At 42.5% G+C, this 23,212-nt stretch overlaps 1 protein-coding gene across 4 annotated transcripts in view; it reads right to left on the bottom strand.

Annotated features, from left to right (window-relative positions):
* ATF7IP (activating transcription factor 7 interacting protein) overlaps positions 1-23,212 on the bottom strand; it is a 139,629-nt gene that overhangs the window by 36,320 nt on the left and 80,097 nt on the right. For all 4 annotated transcript variants that reach the window (XM_053254286.1, XM_053254288.1, XM_053254285.1 and 1 more), the window contains 7 exons: positions 16,632-16,721; positions 9,899-10,044; positions 6,416-6,553; positions 5,058-5,123; positions 3,892-3,962; positions 3,370-3,458; positions 254-907 (listed from right to left, as the gene is read on the bottom strand). In XM_053254286.1, coding sequence (XP_053110261.1) covers positions 254-907; positions 3,370-3,458; positions 3,892-3,962; positions 5,058-5,123; positions 6,416-6,553; positions 9,899-10,044; positions 16,632-16,721 — 1,254 coding nt within the window. The remainder of the gene's footprint in view (positions 1-253; positions 908-3,369; positions 3,459-3,891; positions 3,963-5,057; positions 5,124-6,415; positions 6,554-9,898; positions 10,045-16,631; positions 16,722-23,212) is intronic.

Here is a 23,212-nt window from a genome sequence, read left to right as displayed (position 1 = left end):
CATTGTCTAACTGAACAATGTACATGATAACACATACTTTAATAGTATTTCTGACAAAGTACTAACAGTTACAATTGGAGAAGATATTCTAATGAAAACAATGGCATTAGACTATCTCACTAAACAGCAGATTATCAATGTCAATCATTTGTGATGAACAGAGTTCCAGTATGAAACACTGAAACTTGCATCCCTTCCCCTTATACACTGGTCCTCCACCACAGTTCAACTGCCATGGGCATACTTAACTTACCAACTCTAAGTGCTGCTGTGGTGCTTGTATCAGAAGGAGCTGTACTGCTGAAGGCTGACAGGGGGATCTTCATTTGTATGGAATTCCTATTGCTGGGAGGAGTATATACTCCTGATGTACTCACAGTGGCCAAAGTAGTCCTTGTGGCTTGTGCAACAGGATGTGCTGTTGAAACAGCCTGTACTGCCAAAGTTGTCCCTATTGAGCAGCCAGCACTGGCTGGAGAGTTCCTCTGAATGCTAGCGTTGGGTATAGAAGGGCTGTTGTTTGGTTTTGCTGAAGTAGCCGATGATAAAGACAATGGGGTTTTGGTCAGGTTGCCAACATTAGATTGGCTTTGTACAGGTATAAATTCAACATTGCCAGATTGCTGGTTAGTAACCAAGGTACCAGTGTGGCCTTGCAGGAGCTGAGGCTGGGAGGACATCGCGACAGGTACATGCAATATTACTGGCAGAGATTGCAATGAAACAGACATTGGCTGTGTGTTGCCACCAGCCACCTGGCTAGTGCCAACTACTGTTGTGGTATTCGCTGTAGGAAGGACAGAGGTTGTCAAGGAGCCAGAAGTCAAAGGCGCAGAGGTGACTGGAGTCTGGGGTTTGGGATGTCCACTGACTGGTGTCTGAGGAGTAGTAAAAGTAGCAGCAGACACTACAGAAAAGAAAAGAGATAAAGGGGTTTTAAATTCTGTGCCAAGTGATCTCTTTCAGATAATATTGTGACATGGAGATAATGTGACGACTTCATCATAGTAACCAAAAATGTTATGACACTAATTTTTATTCATAAGTTATGCTCCATTTAAACTAAATCAGATATTGAGGCTGTGCGCACGAGCATCCAAACCCAAGCTAGGGCAGCCCAGTCTGGGTTTGGCTGCCCACGTGCACCACCGGGATCGAGCCTGATCCCTGTGCTGCCCTTGTAGGTAGCCCGACATTTTACCGCAGCCTTTAGCAAGGGTTTAAGGGCGCAAGCATGCCAATAACTGGCGCCAGGGTCATGTGTATGAGCGCACACAGAGTTGGGCATCTATAGCACCCGACTCTTGGGGGAATCCCCCACTGCACCATGCTCGCTGCACAGTGTATTGTGGGATTCCTGGAGGCTGGGAAAACGAGTCCTGGCCTCCAGGAATCCGCACAACACAGAGCAGCATGGATAGTGTGGGCACACAATGGTGTGCCGAAGAGGAGCTGTTGGTCACCTGCGGGGGAGGTAGCGAAACTCTGGCTCCCCCAGGCCCACCCATGGTTTGGTCATATGCACAGCCTTACTGACTTTCTTCTTAAAAGCCTGTACATAATGGAAAGTAGAAATCACTATTAAAATGGAAAGACAGTATTTGGAACTCGCTGTTGCAAATGTTTGTGCTTGTTAAGACTGTGAAAAGGTGGCAAAGAAAATTTAACATTTTAATAACCAATAAATTAATTTTATAGACACAAAGTATCTTTATTGTAGACTGTATTTAGAAAATGGCCTTGGAGACAAGTGAACATTAAGCAGGGCTGTGCATTTGCATCACCAATTCCAACAAAAAAGGTAATATTCTTCCAGTACTGCATGGAGGCAGGCACAACTGGTGCGGCCACCTCTGCACATGCCTCTTATTGTGTGATGGGGTTTGGGAGGGCTTTTCACTGGAACAAGCAGCTAAAGAAATGGTGAGAACTGTAGTGTCCAGGTGTCTCCACTCACCTTCCCAGCATCCCATTTTTACCTTCTGCTATCTCTGCAAGCTCAAGTTCTGCTGAACCCCATCTGGCACTGGAGATAGCAGATACTTCCTAGAGCTGGCGGTGCCAGGCACTCACCTCCATTCAGCACTGGAGGAATGGTACATTTTGGTAAAAGTCAGAGATTCGGACACAAAAGAGAGCTGCTATTATTGTATTACTGCCTGGATTTTGTGAACACATTCTCAGGTCTATCTGTATTTTTAAAAACATCCCTATACAAGACCCTACTCCTGGAGCTCATAGTGACACAAAGGTGTACGTCTGTTCCCAAGAACAGCTTATGCTGAAATTATTGGAACTCCAGTTTAGTGCCTGATATTACATACAGGCAATATGGAGTAGGGCTGTGCAAAATAAGTTTAGTGATTTTGAAATGATTCAGATTAGAGGGGTTCAGAGAGAGTCCGAACCCAAAGTTGCAGAGTCCAGTTTGGACTGGACTTCTCCAACCCCCTTTGGAAAAATTCTGAGCTTTCAAAAGCTCCAAGTGTTCTTGGGGTAAGTGAGGGGGGGCTGCTTTTCCCCTCTCTTTTAGTGAACGTGGCGGGGGTGGGGCTCATCTGCCATTTATCTGCTCGCCTGCCTGTGCATATCTAATTTTTTAAAAGTCTCTTTAGTCCATTTTTTACTCATAAGCCACTAATTTTAGTGATTTCCTGTTTCCCCCCTGTAATTTTCAGAAGTTACCTCACTTACCCTTAGATTCTCTGATGGTACATCACCTCCCCTGTGACTCTAGGTTAGATTTATTTTGGGTACCAGTGAGTATCCAATTACTTGTAAAACTTTTTTTTAGGTTTGTCTGACTCTGATCCTGATATTGAGAAGGGTCTAAAGGACCCTGAACTGACATTTGTGGAGTTGGATCCAATCCAGACGTCTGCTTTCATGCACAGGCCTAACATGTAGCACAGTGGAACCAGCCTACCTGGGAATCACCAATGAGAGATAAGCAGGCTGAGCAAGATGAATCAGTAGATAAGCTCTTAGACTACTGGGTGGAAATTTTACATTTATAAGTGCTCAATGAAAGGTCACTGAGCCTCAGCACTACAAAGAAGTTGTTCGCTAATGGACAAAGCCATGGTAGACGAACCTGCAAAAAGTAGTCACCTGTATAGTTTGGGACCAAGCCCATCAAAGCTGAGTGGGTCCTTTGGTTGGAAGAGATTGGTCTTGACATCTGAACCGACCAATTTTGGCTTATTTTAACCTAAACAGGAAGTAGACACTCATGCAGGGATGGGACGGGAGCACGTATTTCCAATGGTCAACTAAACTGCAGAGTCTGGGTGGCCCTAAGATAATTTTATTTTAAAACTATACAAAAGAAAAAAAAAGAATATATCTGGGATGAGAAAAAGGTTTTACCTGTATTTGCAGGGGGCTGAAAAGTAGTTGGTGTGCTATCTCCTACATTTCTCTTGGACTCCAGCATCTGTCTCACTGTGCCAGAATTTCTATGGAATAAATATTCACATTTAGCTGTACCAAGTGGTGGGGGGTGTAGAAAACAACCATAAAAGAATTTAGAGAAAAACCATGTTTATGACATTTAGCACTTTCCACTCATTCTAAGATGTGCACAGAAGCACTCGTTCTTCATATTTACATCGAATAAATAATAAAGTTGAATTCCTAAAAGATACAGGACACACTATTTCTAGCTTTAAGTTCTCCTACTCTACAAGATTGATTACTTTTGTTGGCCACATGAGGACTGACAAAAACCTTAATCCTTTTAAGAGCACCAAGTGAGAGAACTTTACAAATTTATGAGTAAACTATGAAGAAAAGGGAAGTACCCAAAATATCTTGTATTTTTATGCAACTTTTCTATTCCAAATACGTTTCCAGAATAGGAGGTGTCACAGCTACATTCTCAAAGCTTACCGATATGCCATGTTGATACCGCCTGTGTCACCCATTGCTTTTCCTGGGGAATGGGGTGTGTTTTGTTGAGTCTACAAAGTGACACAAGCCAAAGTAAGACCTACAGTCTGAAAGTCATATTACATACATGATTGTTCTATCCACCAAACTGATTTCTCTGCTTTTAGAAATCCCAAAACCTATTTTATTATTTTGTATACACTTCTTGATACAATAGGATTTCTTCTTTTCTTGGATGCATCTAACATTCCAATCCTATTAAAAAGGTACCGGCATATCCGACCTTCCCACCATTACAGCCCTGCTTTGTGGTGCATGATAATAAAAGCAGTTAGTACACACTTCACACACAATAATAATTTGGAGGGCATTAAACGTTATCAGGTATTTTTCTCTTTCTTGTTCAAAAAATCAAGGTCTCTACTTGAATCTAAGTACCTTATTCTGAGCAAGGAACCTATGACTAAGAAGTCACATGACATGAAGCTAAACTAGCATTCTGAAAGTCTCAACTTGCAGTACTTGCAATTCTGATGGACACCTGAAAAACACATTAGCACCAATATGTCCTGCATATTAATATGATAAATAAATACTCCAAATTATCAGGTAAACAAAAAAAGTTTGTTTTTTTTAAATTAAGCAATTATTACATTACATGGAGGTTTACAACTATAGTTTATTTTTCAACAAGAGTGAGCATTTATGCTAATATTTCCAGCCACCTCAATGTTCTGGCAGACTAAGCTGGTGAGAGATGACAATGAAATTCTCAGACATCATATTAGCAAGTATGCCAGTTACTATGTATTGTATAAATACACTAAAAACTAATGAGGCCTTCATAGCTGAACAGGATTCTAGCCCTTAATATAATTTATATCCTACTCTAATAGGATATTCCAAAACACATAGTGTCCTTATCACTGTTTACAGATCTCTTCAATTCCATTTCAAACCCCAACATGGAGAATTTACACCTTTCCTACAGCTGTGTCAATTGAATATTCATATACCTTCCCGCCCAAATAATGCATTTCGTAGTTTGCCTAGGGATATTTTTAATCAGAGAGGATATTATTTTATCAATGTTCAAGAATCACCATCAAGAAAACTATTTTGTTCTAAACTGTATGCAGCAAAATAATCTAAAGCTCTATCCTTACTTCTGTTTTTTTCTTCGAGTCTTCTCTAGCAGCTCCAAAACGTTTTGTTAATCTTGCAATTTTAGCCTCAAAAGAGAAGGGGGAACGGGGGGGGGGGGGGAGATAATTGGATATGATCTCAATAAGTGTTCAGTTCATTGTTGCATTAGCAGTTGACCATATCAACCCAACTGCTCAAAATGAAACAAAAACGATAACACAGACAGAATTCCTCATTTACAACCATTAAATGAAACACCATTTTTACAGTATGGGTCGTCTTTAATTTTCACAGTGAGATACACACATACAGCAACATTACAGAATGTGCAGTCTGTCACTGACAAGAAACTCAATCTTTCTTATTAAAGAAGAGCATTGAGATTTCAGTGTGTTAAAGCACTTTTTATTTGCAATGTATCTTATCCAATAGATTTCCATGGATAAGATGCCATTTCCTACAGCATCAATGATTTACAAACTTAAATTTTCTATGGCACCACTGATTTACAATCTTTAAGCCTGGGGGGAAACCTGGAATTACATATTTCGGTTATATTCTGCTGAATTCTTAGTCAACCTGCTGTTTGATATGATGTGCAACATTCCATATACCCTTTAATGAAACATTTGCACAGTTGCACAAGAGCATTTGTACACTTGTTTATTTTGGACAAAATGAAATAATTGTGCGAATTCAGTTGCACAATAGACGGCCTTTGGAAACTATGGCCATCCATCCTGCAAGTTCATCTGCACACTTTTTACATTTTGCACAATCTTGCACATCTGCACAAGTGTTTCATTAAAAAGGGACATGGAATGTTGTACAGTATATTAGCCACAATTTTTAATTTGAGATTTAGTTTTTTATATCCCAAAGGGGTTAGGAAGTTTTAAAGAATTCATAGAGATTAAGAGTTTCAGCAATGTTACAATATCAAGTAATTTTCTGATGACCCTATAAATCACTCCAGAAGACATATCTTTGGCAACCCAAGCTCTTCTAAATATCCTATTCGTAATTTATTTGTATTGCGACCCAGTATCCAACGGACAACTTGCACAACAGTCTGTGGTTTCCTAAAAACTTGCTTCAACTGCTATTTCTCTTCAATATTTGCTATCCAGGCTCACCAAGACTCTTCTCTCTCATGATACCATTCAACAACATACAACAGTTCACACAACACTGCTTAAAATTGATTTCCTGAAATAACTTTGTTTCCCTTTGAAAAAACAACCATGAGTGTTACTATCTGAGGAAACGTTAGTGAAATCAATTGCCAGAAGTCTAGTCTAACTTTTTAATTTTAGAACAGATGCTTTTTTGAGAGGAAAAAAAAGCTATAAAGTCTTAAACGAATGTGCATATATACCTGTAGTTCGGTAAGGACAGTTTTATGTCTCTTGCTACATTCAATCTTATCTACTCTGGTTTTCAGATCTGCTAAAGTTTTATCAAAAACAGCACACTGCAGGGCACTAAACTTCTCTTCTAGAAACCTCTGGATGACCTGCAAAAACATATGAAGTGTATTAGTTATACTGCTATTTCATACATAGTATATACATAAGTATGTTTAACCCCTGCTTACTGAGCAAAGAGACACCTTTTAAAGTGGCGATTCCTTATATTTAGCAGGGGGAGAGCAACTGGCCCTATCCAACCCCAGCACAGGATCTCTCCAGTGGCAGCTGCTGGTATCTGGCTTATGTTTCTTTTTAGAATGTAAGCCCTTTGGGGACAGGGGACCATCTTATTTATGTATTATTATTTTTTCTACGTAAACTGCTTTGAGAATGTTGGTTCTACTACTATATTATTATTATTAGTATTTCATTTAATGAAGTTTTAACATTTAGCACTACAAAAAAGAAAAAAGGTTTTTTAATTGTTTTAAAGTATTTTAATTGGCTTTAAATGGCTCTGAATTGTTTTAGATTTGTTTTCATATTTTTTTTAATTTGTTTGCTTTTAAATGGTGTTTGTTTTTGTAGTTAGAAGTGCAATAAATGAATGAATGAAATCTAGACAATATCTATATACTTTACTTTAACACTAAATATGGCTATTAAAAAACTCTCAGACATTAGTGTTTGAAACTGAATAAGAACATTTACTACATTTGATTTTCTAATCTATGCGCTCAATGTTTCTGGAGGCAGATTTGCTTTTTTTGTTCACTTGCAGTGTTTGGAAGGTCAGTGATCTCCCATATCATCTTTTAATTGTTTTCTTTGCAGTCCTGTGTGACAGAAATATCTGGCACATATATTTGAAAAAAGACTACTTTAGAATCTAGAGCACAAAATTTTCTACTAACAGAATGGCAGCTATTTGCATAACCCAGAGTCTTTTACACCATGCCAATGTTTTACATCAGCTTTAATATACTGAAGCTGCTATCCTATGTACATTTATATGGAAATTAAATCCCAATGAAGTCAGTAGAACTGACATCTGAATAAACATGCACAAGATTGCACAGTATATGTCCTAACAATGACAGCTTTTATCAAAGAAATGGCAATCTAAATTCTAGTACTCACTGAACAATAAGTTTTTATTTATTGAACAAAAAGTTATTTTAATTTATTGAAATAAATAAATAAAAGCCTCAAAAGAAAATTAGGGGATTCAAAATCAGGGACTTTATTCATTGCCCTCCAAAAAGTATTAAAATGCAAGATAACTATTTAAAAGATTCCTGAACAGAACCCACTACAGGGAGGAGAAGTATGACAAAGATTTAAAAATGTCTTATTCAGAAATATGGCCCATTGGCCAAACTGTCTCTCAGCTATATGTTTCTAGACTGCTTCTGCTATTTGCCTTAGATTAAGAAGTACAGAACGAAATAGAGGCACATATTCCAATTACTTTACTTCCATCCTATCTTCTTTCCAACTCTGCTCATTCACTTCATTTCACCCTGATTACCAGAACTTCAAACTTATCTTTTACAAGGAAATTGCCCATTCCATTAATTTCAGTAGGACAACTCATGCGCAGTTTAGTCTGGATGTCAGTGTTCTAGTATATTTTGTGTTTTGATTTTAGGTTCACTTCGGCTTCCCTAAATAAACTTTCCCTTTAAGAATATCCCTTTAATCTTGGGAATTCAGAAGCTCTGCCATAAAACCACATAAACCCATTTAGCACTATATTACTTAGATATATATTACTTACATAAGGCAGGGATATGCCCACTTTACATTAGTTTCCATCTGTGTTAAGAGGTATCAGTTTATACAAGGATCTCTCTTAATACAGTAAGCCACCCGAAGTGTGATGCTAGTGTGAAAGCAAATTAACTTACTACTGTTTTCTCATTAGTCAGTGTGACAAGCATACTTAATTAATTACATCAGTCCCAGGTGAGTGGTAGGCAGTACCATATGTTAGCACAAAACTAGCTAGTGTCAAACAGAGATGAGCCACCTTATAGTTTTCTATGGTTTACTTAGGAAAACAACAACACCCCAGCTATATTCTCCATAGTCTATTTTAATGTATTATAAATTTACAAAGCAAGAAAACACAGACAAATTGTTCCTTTTAAAGAGATCCTGAATATACACTCTTGCTTAAAAACAGAAGTGTCTTGCTGTATCAAATCAACATCCACATGCAGTACATCCTATGCATGTTTATTCAAAAGCAAAGCCCACTAAACTCAATGGCTGACATGATGCACAGTCTACCACCTCTGTAATGGTCTGCTCTGGGGCTGCTGTGGACTTCTAAGGCAGCCTCCACAATGTTTTGAAGCAGTGATTGCAGCAACTGCATTTCTGCGGGTTTCCACACTCGTGACAATGGGGAAACTTCTGGAAACACAGGTTCCACAATCACTACTTCTAAACAGCATCGAGGCTGCCTTTGTAGTCTACAACAGCTCCAGGGCAGACCATTACAGAAGCAGTAGGCTGTACATCATGTCAGCCACTGGGACTTACTCCCTAATATACCACCTTGGAATTTATTAAAATAAAAGAGAGCATACAAATCTGACAATAAGTAAATACATACACTTAGAACTGCAACCTTACACTGCAATCACACTTACTTAGGACTAAGTCAAATTGAACTCAGTGCTGACAACCTAACAAAGCATCCATGATTCCAGCAGCTGCAAGGATGCAGTAGGAACCCATACACGGCTCTTTGCATTCTGAATTATGAGTGCAATTGCACAGTAGTGCTAATATTTCAGCAAGGTCCTGCACTCCGAGGAAGTGCTCAGTGGAAGCAGAAATCCATCCCTTAAGGCAGGAATGTGTTTCCGCTTTTACAGAGTGCTTCCAGAACTTGGGAGAGCACTCTGAGATATTAGTGCTTCTGCACAATTGTGCTAATTCAGAACGCAACAGAGCAGTGCACAAGCAACTGCTTGAAGCATGGACACTTTGTTAGTCAGAATGTTAGCCACTGGGATTTACTTTGTAATAAACATTCACAGTATTGGGTTGTTAGTTGAACATTCTTTGCAAGAACTCTAGCAACAGCAGGCACTATATGGACCACTGGCCCGACTGACTACAGTCTAGTCTCTCCTCACCCTGGGAAAGGGGGCAAAAAGAGAAGAATAGAGATAGTCCAGTAAATACAAAACTAGATAGTAATATTAGTACTGAGCTATTCCAAGACTAATATTCTTTCTGAAGTGATTGGTGGATGCATAGTAATATCTCCATACAATAATTCCCTATCACTCATTCAGTACAATCTAGACTAATATTTTCAGAGTACATAGGTATACTGGAGATTAAAGTTAGATGCAGCTGTAAAAGCAAACACAAAATGCTCTAAATTAAAAGGCAAAATGTCTACAACAGAAGAGGAGATTTTGCTCTACCTTTTCTAGCTTCTGATTAACATCCCCTCTGGTTGTAATTTTTACTTCAAATTCTGCTTCATATTCTTCTCCCATATACCGACGGCGTTTGGAATGGACATTGTCCATATCCTCCGACTTGGAACGCTTTCTTCTTGATGCTTCACCTAGAAGGATATGACACACTCTTAATATCCAGTGGTTAGAAAATCCTATTGATCATGGGGATATTCCTCTTCAAGACAAATAATTCAATGGACTTCAACAGAGAGATCTTAGGAAAGGAACATAAGAACATAATGAAGACAGGAATAGTCACCTTGCATGATGGGCAAGGTGGAGATGGTGTCAGTTCTTAAGACTCACAGGGAAAGCTACTTCTTGGCAACAGATACATCTTCTTCTTCAGGAGAGTAGTATTGCCAAGTGGGCCAGATTTTGGTTGCTTCTTGAAGTACATCCTTGCCTTTGGTATTTGTCAGTTAAAAATAGTATATGAGATGCACAGATGGGTGTGTGTGTGTTGGCACACACACACATGTGACCTAGTGGTCCTAAATGCAGCAATAATTGTTTATATAACATATTATTAGGCATTTTCCCCAAGACCTATGTGGTCCCAAGACTCAGTAGAAGAAAGATTAACTGAAAACTGGTGGGAGGCTTTGAAACTACAGGTCACTCACATGTAACTTTGATTCTTCTAATGGTCATCTGTACTTCTACACAAATGGGCTATGCGCCTGCACAGAGACCTTGTCAGAATCGAACAAGTTCGATTCTCCTGCTTTGGGTGGGAACCCCGCCCCCAGCCGCTATATGCAGCTGCGCCACTCCTCATCCCCTCAGTCACAGAGTCAAGTGAACCCCGCGGGGAGGACGGGAGGGAGTGTAGAAGTACAGATGACCACTAGAAGAACTAAAATTACAGGTGAGTAACCTGTAGTTCTTTGACATGGTCTCTGTCTTCTACACAAATGGGCGCATAACAAGCTAGCACCCAAGGAGAAGGGAATAACAGAAACAAATATAATCTGCCAGAAATTTTTATTTTAGAAACAAGTACATTAACTGAAAATGGATTGCAGGACACTCCTGCCAAATACAGCATCATTTCTTGCCCTGTTATCAATGGCATAATGACAGATAAACAAATGGGGAGAAGCCCAAGTAGCTGCCTGACATATAGTGTCCAATGGGACCGCACGATCAAAGGCCACAGAAGCTGCCACGGACCTAACAGAGTAGGGCCTTAACTGTTGCAGGCAACTTTTTATGAGCCAACTGATAACGAAGCTCAATTGTGGAAACAATCCATCTAGACATAGACTGGGCTGATGCCTGTAGACCTGTGCGAGGCCCATCATAGAGAACGAACAAGGAGGGAAATTTCCTCCATTCAGCAGACATTTGAATATAAACGGACAATGCCCTTCAAACATTTAAGTGTTGCAACCTCCTTTCTGCATCCGATGAAGGATTCGGGTGAAAAACCAGTAAAGTGAGTGGGGACAAACATTGAAACATGGACACCACTTTGGGCAGTAACTTGACAGCTGTCCTGAGCACTTATCTTTATGGAACTGAAGACATGGTTGGCCAGCCCTTAGGGCCTGTAACTCACTCACCCTCCTGGTGGAGGTAATGGCCACCAAAAAGGTGACCTTCCAGGTTAGAAGGTGGGGATCAACTGAAGCCAATAGTTCAAAAGGTGGCCAAAGTAGACCAGCCAAGACTACTGATAGGTCCCAAGCCAGAGACATAACCAGATCGTCAGGGAACGTGTGTGTTGAACCCTTCAGGAAACTCTTTACCCCTGGGTCTTTAAACCATGAAGCCCGGTCAGAAGGGGAATGTACCACAATGGCAGCCAAATAGACCTTAAGGGACGAAATCTTCAAACCAGATTCCTTAAGGGACAACAGACAGTTACATGTACAGACGGATTAAATGCATCAAACCCATGTTTGGAAGCGAAGAAGTGAAATAAGTCCACTTGTGGTCATACGACATCTGTGTGGACTGCTTTTCTAGCAGCCACCAACACTTCCCTAAGTCTCAACGCGAAGTCAGCAGGACCTGCCATGCAATCAGATGAAGGGACCAAACATCTGGTTATAGCACCCGTCCCTGTTCCTGAGACAGCAGGTCTGGCAGGGCAGGTAGGCATCTCCAGTCCACCGCCAAGTGCAGCAGGGTCGGAAACCAAGGCCTCCTGGGCCAACATGTGGCTATCAGGATCGCCCTGGCCCAATCCACCTTCAGTTTGCGCAGGACCCTCGGGATCAGAGTAAATGGAGGGAACAAGTACAGGAGAGGGCCCGTCCAGGACATGACCAGGGGTTCCCCAGAGAACTATCACCGTGCCCACCTCTAGAACAGTAGAGAGCACACTGCACACTGTCCTGTGTCGCAAACATGTCCAGAGTTGGGACCCCCCAATGCCATGAACACGTCCCTCAGAACACCCTGATGCAGTGCCCACTTGTGTGAGACCACTGTAATCCTGCTTAGAGTGTCCACCTGGACATTCAACACACCTTGGATGTGACACTGCATGTGCCACGCACCAATGCCAAAGATCTAAGGCCAGAAAACAGCAGGCTTCTCGATGATGTGCCACCTTGTCGACTGACGTATGCTTTCGCCATCGTGTTGTCTATTTGGATCAACACTGAATGGCCCCCAATCAGGAGCAGAAAGCCTTTGAGAGCGTTGAAAATAGCCAACAGCTCCAGATAATTGATGTGCCTGGTCCTTTCCTTGGGAGTCCAATGCCCGCTCAGGCAAAGCCTGTCTAGGTCCGCTCCCCAACCGAGCTCTGATGTGTCTGTTGTGACCACCCAGCTGGTCCAAGGGGTTTTGAAAGGAGTACCGACACCCAAGGGCCTCACCTCCGTCTACCACTCCACCACCGCCCTCACTCCAGGAGGTGGCGTGCACTCGAGATGGCCTGGATCCCGAAGGGGATCGAACACATCCAAAACCCACCTCTGAATGATGCACATCTGCAGACATGCTTGAGGCAGAACGTACGTACTGGATAACATGTGTCCCCAAGCGCTGCACGGAACACATGGTATGTGGACCACTGGCTGGGAAGGCGGCTGCCAACCTCCGTAGAGTGATTATACGGCCCATCGGAGGGAGAACCTTCTCCAAGATTGTGTCGAAAATCAGCCCAATGAACTTAATTCGATGGGAGAGTTCTAACTGGGACTTTTTGAAGTTTATCTGGAAACCCAATTTTTGTAGGGATCATAGGCCACAATCTCAAAGGTGTCCAGAACAGCCTGCCTGGTGCAGGCCACGATCAGCCAATCGTCTACATACAGCAGTACCTGCACGCCTTGCTCCTGCAGGGACGCCACCACCGGGGCTAGACATTTTGTAAAGACCCTAGGCGCGGTCGTGAGGCCAAACGGCAGGGCCTAGAATTGATAGGGGATCCCCCCCGATCTGAAAAAACAGGAAGCGTTGATGCTGCAGTCAGATTGACACATGGTAGTATGCATCTTTTAAGTCCAGTGATACCATCCACATGCCTTTGTGCAGGATGGACATAATGGTTAGTATCGACAACATCTGGAACTTCTTGTAGGTTAAATGCCTGTTCAGAGCCCTGAGGTCTAGTATAGGGTGCTGGCCACCATCTGGCTCTGGTACCAGAAAGTACCGGGAATAGAACCCGCGGCTGTTTGGGTTGACGACTCGCTCAATCACGTCCTTTTCCAGGAGGGCAGTCACCTCCTGCTCTAACTCTGGGATGCAAGGAGTCACCACAACCCCAGACACCGGCCATGTCCCGCAAAACTCCAGAGCATACCCCAGACGAATGATCGTGAGGACCCATTGGTCCATAGTCACTTTGTCCCAGCTCACCGCAAATGGAGCCAGGGGTGTCCTGTAGCACCCTGACTCATTGTTTCTTCTGGGGTATACCCGGGTGCTGTTTTTTGAAAGCTGGCTTACTGGGCTGGCCTCCCAACTTCTATTTCGGCTGGAAATTAGAGCCATGAAAGGGCAGTTCCAAAGGCGACTGCTGCTGGGAAGGAACCTTTCACGACTGGTAGGGCAACCACTTGGCCGTCTTCTGTGGCTTACTAGTGGGTGAAGTGTAAGACATGGAACGTGCTGTTCTCCTCAACTTTTGCACCTTCTGTAGCATATTGTCTGTTCAGAAAAGAGGCTAGAGCCTTCGAAGGGCAAATCCTTAATTCTAGATCTGGCCTCATAGTGTAATCCCAACGACCGCTACCATGTGTGCCTTCTGAGTGCCACCGACGTGGCCATCACCTTGGCTGCACATTCCACCAAATGGCAGGCAGAATACAGTTCTTGTTTGGCCACTTGAATGGCCTCTCTGGCAAACGAATTGGCCAGATCCCTCTTATCTTGCTGAAGAAGGTCCAGAAATGGGCTTACCTTCTCCCATAAAAAATGATTATATCAGGCATTATACACTTGGTAATTTGCCACCCTTAGATGAAGCACTGGGGCAGAGTATAGTCACCTCCTGAAAGAGCAACATTCTGCCCTCTTTATCACTTGGCGCTGACTGGCCGTGGCCTCTGGTTCTTTGTAGGGAGGCCTCAACGACTACTGAATTCGGGGTGGGGTGGTTCTTCAAAAAGGACGTATCCTCCCCAATTGCACCCGATAAAAACTTTCCAGCAGCCTGTTGGGCTGAGAAAGCGTTGTCGGCTTCTTCCAATGACGCTTTATGACCTTCAGCAATGCCAGATTTAGGGGCAGAGCAGCCGGTACCTTAGCTTCGGTACTGATGAGGCTGAACAGTGGGTCAAGCTCTCCTTGGAGCATCCAAGGAGCATCCGCTGCAGGCCTGGTCGGTGAATACGTCTCCTCTAAAGAAGGAAATCCCGGTTCCTCCATCGCCATCGAAGGCTCCCTACCGGATCTATTACGATCGCTGATCATGTAGAGGGTTCCGTGGTCATTGGCGAGCTAGGCCACTTTGATGACTTGCCTAGTGCAGTCCGATACCACCTTAGCCGTTTTGGAAACAGGTGCCTCCAATGCTGGAACCTCTTCCACCTTCCTTTTAGGAATAGGAGGGAGGCGACGACCCGCCAGCAAGTCTTGATGCAGCTTCAGCTTCTTTTTTAGCTTCGGTACCACTTCAGGAGGATCTGTAGAGGACTTAGGTACCGCGGACGCTGGGCGCTGAAGATGATCTTCCGAGTGCATGGGCTCACTCGAAGCCGCTGATGGTATAGTGGCTGAGGGCATCGATATTGGTACCGAGGTCGGGACTTCAGATTCTGCAGGAGCAGACACTACACGCTTCGACTGTCCCGATGAGGCCATCTTTACTGAGCATTTCTGAAACAAGGCTTCCGATGACCAAAGAGCCAGATCCCACAAGGCTGTGTGCAGGTGAGAAGCCCTATTTTTGAGAGCCTGCTTCGTGAACTTCTGCCAATGAAGATGGGTCTCGACAACGTGGGATTCCCCCAGGCACAAAAGACACTCGGTATGAGTATTGGGGGAAGGGATCTTAAATCCACAGCGACTGCATTTCTTAAAGTTTGTCGTGCCTGGCATGCATGTCGAAGGTGCTCCAAAACGGGGGGGGGGGGGGGAGACCCGCAAAACTAAATCACAAGGAACAAAAAACACTACTACGCGAAAAGAAGGAGAAACAATTTTTAAAAACCCAAATAAGCAATGAGAAAAAACAAGGGAATATCTTAATCCTATTCATTGACAAGCTGCAAACTCCAGGATCTTCATTGAAGCACGGACGAAGAAAGACTGAGGGAATGAGGAGTGGCTCAGCTGCATATGTTAGAAGGGGTGGCATATGACCCCTGCTAACTTGGCAAAGAGGCACCTTTTAACATGGTGATTCTCTTTATTTAGCAGGGGGAGAGTAATTGGTCCCATCCACCCCCAGCACAGTACCTCCAGTGACTGTTGCTGGTCTGTATCTCATGATTCTTTTAAGACTGTGAGCCCTTTGGGGACAGGGATCCATCTTATTTATTTGTTATTTCTCTGTGTAAACTGCCCTGAGCCATTTTTGGAAGGGCAGTATAGAAATCAAAATAATAATAATAATAATAATATAGCGGCTGCGGGCGGGATTCCCTCCCAAAGCAGGAGAATCGAGTTTGTTAGATTCCGACGAGGTCTCTGAGCAGGCACATAGCCCATTTGTGTAGAAGACAGAGACCATGTTGAAGAACTAGGTGAAACCTTTGTTCCCTAGTATCTAGTACACACTGTCAGGAGTAGCAAAACATTGCAGCAGCAATCTGGGTGAGGACACCCTGCCCTGAGGGCTAACATCTCAATTTTTCTGTTTTATTGCATTTTAAAATAACTTATAAGCCACTTTAAGAACTTTGGTTTGCATGTGGATCCACACATTCTAAATAAATATTCTATGGGGTAATTTAGGGGGAATAGGCAGAAGATGATGAAGGTGGCAAAGGACTTTTGCTTCCATTTCTGCTGAAACAGCACAACTTTCAAACAAGTGCTAGCACACATACAGAGTACTCTTAATTACATTCTAAATACAGAAACCAAGAAATTCACTTTAACACAGAGGTTCCCAATCTGTGGTACTCCAGATGGTGCTGAACTACAATTCTCATGATCCTCAACTACAATTTATTGTGGCTGGGGATAATGGGAGTTGTAGTTCAGCAACATCTGGAGCACCACAGGTTGGGAATTGTTTTAGCACAATATCATTCCACTTAATAGCATTATTTGCCATACATACTTCTTTCTGGAGGTTTCTCTTCTTCCTCCTTGTCTTGCTCCTTTTCTTCCATTTTCTCCAGTTCTTTTTCTTTTTCCTCCTCTTTACCTTCTGTGAGAAAGACCAATCATTTTACCTCATTGAGGGAAAACCTCCACAGTATGTTATGAGAAGTCTTGACAGTTGTCTCCTAGTGTATTAGTTAACTTGTGTTTACAACTGTTGCAGGCATGAACAAAAGGAGCAGGAAAGCTGGTCTTGTGGTAGTAAGCATGACTTGTCTCCTTTGCTAAGCAAGGTCTACCTTGGTTTACAATGAGTGACTATCTGTAAATGCTCTAAGATGTTCCCCTTAGGGGATGGGGTCATAGTTCAGTAGAAGAGCATCTACATGCAGAAGGTTCCAGGTTCAATATTTGAAAAAAAACTTTCACTTGAAACAAAAGAGTTGTCAAATATGTGTGGAAGTTTTTATGTTGTATAGTTATTTCACATGGCAAGGACTCTGTATCTTGCAAGATCAGACAGTTGCAGGCAAATCCAGAGCTTCTCAGTTCAGACTATTGGGTATCTTGTGAACTTGAACTTGAAAATAAGATATGCAAACTCAAAATTAACCCTCCTGCATGATCAGACAAGTAAGAGGTGTGGAAGACCCGTTTGATCAGGTCCAGGTGACCCATTTTGCTTACATAGCAAAATGATAACCAGTGATAGAGAGGTCTAATCAACAGCTACTAGTCAGAGGGCTATAGGCCACTTCCAGACTTAGAAGCAGGATGCCTCTGAATACCAGTTGCAGGGGAGTAACAGCAGGAGAGGGGGCATGCCCCCAACTCCTGCCTGTAGGCTCCCAGTGGCATCTGGTGGGCCACTGTGTGAAACAGGATGCTGGACTAGATGGGCCTTGGGCCTGATCCAGCAGGGCTGCTCTTATGCAGTCTGAACTACTTAAAGCTCTCTGAGATGCAAATTTTATGCCCAACAATAATGCAATGACAATGTCACAGAAAGGGAGAGAACCACGAACCACCCAGAAATCATAGAGAAAAAAATGGTTTGCACCTGCTTGCAATGTGCTTAACATTGGGGGGGGGAGAGGAGGGAGGAAATCCACAAAGTTCTTAAGACTGGTTCAGACGTGAGGGCACCCAGTAATTTCAAATTGCTGGTGGAACCAAAATTAAGCACATCTGCCACCATGCCAAACATTTTGTAAGAAGGATGAGATGGACCAATTTTTGTAAATACTCCCTTTCCCTAAAGAGGTATAAGGAAAAATCAAAAATCATACAAACTATGTGTACATTTGTCCAGCTTGCATGCAACTTCTTACTCCAGATAGATAGGCTAGTATATTGCATGCACTTGAGCTTGAGCTAATGCCCTTGAGCTAATGAAGGTGTAAAGTGATTTCAAAGTGTCCAGAGGCTGTCTACAGGGATCTAGTAAAGGACTTTACGCCTAACTTGGAAAAGGCCTATCCTTTGTAATGAATATCACATGACATGATGAACTTCACATTTGTAGGTAGGTGACACTCTTAATTTGTAAAACAGATGCTCTAGTGGTTGCAGTATAAAGACCTTTCCTGATAACTGGTTTGCTTTCTGGTCAATGTCAAACTATGATGCATACCTTCTGTAAGGATGTGGACTAATGAGAATGACTTATCTTTGGGACACAAATTGAACCTACTAGATTTCAAACATCTTCATTTGTGATCTGATTCACCTTTGGAATGATAGGCTATTCACAGCCATTGAGGCAGCAACTCCCATGCATCCTCATTCACTGCTGTATCCCAACAGTTCTCCTTTGTTTATCAAAACAACATGATTCCTAGAGTACAAGTGGCATTCAGCTTCAACTCTGTTCCAAGTCAATTTCAGAACCTATGCTATAGCAACCACTGAGACAAAGAACACTTCCTTGCCTGCTCTCCCAACATTTGAAGAATGCCATTCAGTGGAGCTGATATAAATTTTGAATAGTATGATGAAGCTAAAGTGCTCAACTCTAAGGACTGTGTCTAGTTACAATGTGTTGGCAGGAAAAACTAGGCTCTATGCTCAAGTGGGATCTGGAAGTAAGTGTTGCGGTGTAGCCCCAAGCCCCTGAGAGCGCACTCCTGCCCAGGGCTCTTCTTACAGTGGACACCTTCCTCCAACACTTCCTTAAGGCCCTTTCCTGCTGCACTAGCCAAAACTAGAGGGTCATGTCTGCAGCTGGCTGCTAGTTCTGAACCTAAGTATTTTACTGCAATTTAGTGTGTGTGGCAGGGATGGGGTGGGGGAAGAGAACTGGTTCTAGAAAGTGGGAAAGGAGAGTTATTTTTGTATTTCTTCCTCCTGAAACATCCCTGGATAGTGTGGGCAGTGGGGTTAACTTCACAGCAAAGATCTCACCAACCTCAGTTCTTTCTCCAGGATACTTACTATATGCTCAAAGAGGCCAACTCCCTCTTTTCTCTTGCCTTCCATGTTCCGGCTTGTTTTTCAACTGACAACATAAAATTTGATGCCTTAACTGTTCTTAACCACAGACAACCAACAGGCTTACACAGCCTGCCCAGTTTCTGGTTCCTTTAGACCACCCCTTTTTAACTCCTCTACTAAGGCACAAGTGACAGCTTCCCAGAGAAAATACAAAGAAATCCAGGCTTTTAGTGTGGGCATGACTGAGCAGCTGGTATATATTTCTGCGTACTTAGAGAATCCCGTAATATGTAGAAAGCACTACCTAATTTTTGTGGCACTGTTTTGCTTCCAAACTAACAGCTACCCAAGGTGGTCAAGTGCCTATTAGTATATATGATTACTTTGAATGCAGAGTTTAAACCAAGGAGTGCTATGCATGTATAGAGTGATTCCACAGCAGCACAGAATTCAGCTAAGAATTTCAGTGTTCATGTATATGTATGAAAGCAGTACATTTCTAGCACATCTGGGTGCAAAGGTATGCATCGACATGTTACTAATCCTTGCTGAAGTCACAGAACCCAGAAAGGAGTGACAGAAGTAAGGCTTATCTGTTGTTCTCTTATGAGAAAAGCGAGAATTATGCAAAATAAATTGTGCAAATTTACTCGATTAGCATGATTTACACAGGTCATGGAATCCAGTTTTTATTAGTACAGCATTTTGAGTTTGTTTTTTTAAAACATGAAAGAAGCAAGGGCCAAAAACATCCAGTTTATCTGGATAAATTCCATCCTGGAATTTGAACAACTCTGCGACCTACTAAGGCTGATGTCAGAGGGAGAGTCTAGGCAACAGGTGCTAGGCAACAACTGCCAAGGGATGTGGAATGTTGGGAGCACAGCAGTTGAGAAGGAAGGTGGAGAAGGGAAGAAAGAGGGCAAAAGCTACTGATTTGAGAAGAGCTGGCACTTTGGTGGGTTCTCAGAGGAGAGCCTCTGTTCCACAGCCAAACCATCAGCCAACAGTCCAGTAAGAGGCAGAATGAATGTGAGGAGCAGATAAGAGCATGGGGCCTGCCACACACCTTAAAAGACTCTAGTGATGCAGGAAACTTCAATTGCTATCCTGTACCATCTGGGCCATTGTGTGTGCATGCTGTTGGACAAAAGAGTAGTGTAGTTGTTTCTTTTGGTGTGGTGAAAATAATTTTGTCAAATTCAAAGCCTCGAAATATAACCTTTTGTTCCACGCATGTGTTTGTCTGGACTCTCTAAGCCCATTGCGGATTCCGCTTAAAAGAACCTGTGGCTTCTACCTGCCACACTATCACTGCAGAAAAAGTGGTTGAGCAGATGGGTGCCGCAGAACTTCAAGCACCAAGTCTTTGGATTTGTGCTGCTTGATTTTTCTCAGCCAGGTTACTGAACTGACACACTTTGATTGCACTCTGCACAAAGACAAGAGGAACACTTCCCAGACAGTGTTTAGACTTTTCAGTTACACTTGATATAGTAAAACATGAGGTATTTGGTCACTCAACTATAGGTCTAGAGAGAATGCAAATAGGACTGCCTTGGAATGGCTCTTCTGGGAAAACTCAGATGGTGGGTATGGATGAATGCTCATAATCTTGACATTCACTGGGGAAACCAGTAAGGTCCTGTTCTGTCCTCAACTGTTAGGAGATAGTGTGTGTGTGGGGGGGGGGCAGGTTTGCAGTGTCACAATATGAAGGTCATACCCAATTATACAACTCCCCACCACAAGTTGACTAGTGGTTTCCATTCTTAAGTAGTGGCTGGCTCACCAACGTTGCCAGACAAGACAGTAAAAAGAAAAAGATAAGAGTCCAAAATAGACAGCTTGAGAGTTATGTGTGTCAACTGTCTGAATTAATTAATTAATTGATTGATTAATTAATTAATACATATTTCTATAATGCCCCAAACACAAGTCTCTGGGCAGTTTAGGGTTAGGTCTAGTCACTCAAAATATTCACTCCTGATGTACTCCTTCAATTCTCAGGAAGCGGCAGACACCAGGCTTCTACTAATTACATCTAGTAAGGAGACTTCACTCTGGTGCAAACTGAGCTGTTGCCATTCATTCCTTTATAAGCACCTGAGACCAACCATTATGATGTACTCTATTTAGGGCTGCCTATGAGAAGTGTTTGGAAGCCTCAGCTGGTGGAGAATGCAGCCACGTGTCTCTTAACACAAAGAGGACACTATGACTACATGGAACTAGCACTCCAGTATTTGCACAGGTCACCAGTACCACAGAAACAGGTAATATTTACCAAGCTATTGCCATTTCTGATAAGGGAACAACTGAATTAAAATTGATTTCTTAGCATACATGAGATACCAAAACCAAAAATAATACAAAGCCTATTGGTAAGCATTTTAACTTCCCTGGACATAAGGTCACAGACTTCAGCTTAGCTGTATTTAAGAAGCTAAGCTCAGGGGGACAGCTGCAAGTAGCAGATTTAAAAATCCAATTGTAAATGTATATGAAATGTTTGTCACTACCTGCCTGTAACTAACCACTCTTGCTTTCACTGTGCATCTGAGGAAGCGGGTTATAACCTAACAAAAACTGATGAATTAAAATATTAGGCTAAAAGATGCTGCCATGTTATATTGGGGTGGGGGGGGGAGAATGCTGAGCTTGCCATGAATGGTTCTTTTTATGCAGTATACAGAGGTCATAATTCCTAACTATGGGTTATGCTCTCTTACTTGATCCAAAGCAAGGAGTGCTTCAGGTAGATCAATCAGGTAACTAGGCCTGCCTCCTTACCCAGCAGGCAGTGGGAGCAGGACCCTCTCTCTGAACTGACAGAGAATACTGCACCTCCCGGAAAAGGTGAGAGTTACAGATTTATGATGAAGGGAAGGAGAAAAAGGCTATGCACTGAGAAGCAAGCCAACCTACAGATAAGAAATTTGAAGTGACTGGATCCACAGGTGGGCCGGATGACCTTCTTTCACAGAAAGAACCATTAACAGGAAGTCCAACATTTATCTCTCACACAGTACAGGAGGTCATCATTCCTAACGATAGGACAGATCAGAGCAGTACTGTAAGGGAGGGAGTGGATTAGACATAACTACCTTCTGGAGCACTGTGTGCCCAACGACAGCTTAAGCCAAATGGAAGACACTGATCTTATAATGTTTAATTAAGGGACATATAGGACGACCAAATGGCACCTCTACAGATTTCAGACAACGTGGTGTGTGCAGAGAAAGCAGCCAAAGTGGAAGTACTTCATGTTGAGTGGGCCACAATGAAATGTGGGACTGGAAGAGATAGGGCTTGTATGCCAAGGTGATACAGGCCCTCTCCAGTGTGAGTAGCCTTTGACACCTTGGAGTCCAAGAGAGTTGGGGTGAAAGGAAACAGAGCAAGTTGGACCTATGAAACTGTAGATATACACACGTGGACAAATTTGTTGGTACCCTTACAGCTCACTGAAAAAGTGTTTTATGCTTCCTGAAAAGCGATTAAATGAAAAGCAATTGTCCCATGTATACCTGCATGCCTTTGATATGTCATTGAGTAAAGCAAACCAAGTGTGAAAAGAGACAAAGTATTGCTTATTCTGCAAAGATATTCTAAAGTGGCTTGGACACATTTGTTGTTACCCCTCGAAAAGATCATAAATAACTGGATTAGAGTAATTTTTCAAATTAGCTTTTTTCTTTAATTAGTATCACACATGTCTCCAATCATGCAATCAGTCATTCAGCCTATTTAAATGGAGAAAAGTGGTCACTCTGCTGTTTGGTATCGTCGTGTGTCCCACAATGAACATGGACCAGAGAAAGCAAAGAAGAGAGTTCTCTGAGAAGGTCAGAAAGAAAATTATAGACAAGCATGTTAAAGGCAAAAGCTATAAGACCATCTCCAAGCAGTTTGATGTTCCGGTGACAACAGTTGCAAATACTATTAAGAAGTTCAAGGTCCATGGGACTGTAGCCAACCTCCCTGGATGCGGCCGCAAAAGGAAAATCGACCCCAGAATGGGCAGAATGATAGTGAGAATGGTAGACAAAAAGCCAAGAACAACTTCCAAAGAGATATAAGCTGAACTCCAAGGTCAAGGTCTCTCCCAACTGGTGGGTGAAGAGAAGAGGAAGATGGAGGCCAGAGGTGTGGGATCCGGAG

Source organism: Hemicordylus capensis, chromosome 5 (assembly GCF_027244095.1).
Source record: "Hemicordylus capensis ecotype Gifberg chromosome 5, rHemCap1.1.pri, whole genome shotgun sequence".
In the NCBI taxonomy this organism is placed as follows: domain Eukaryota; kingdom Metazoa; phylum Chordata; class Lepidosauria; order Squamata; family Cordylidae; genus Hemicordylus; species Hemicordylus capensis.
This window is presented reverse-complemented; position numbering and strand designations above follow the sequence as displayed.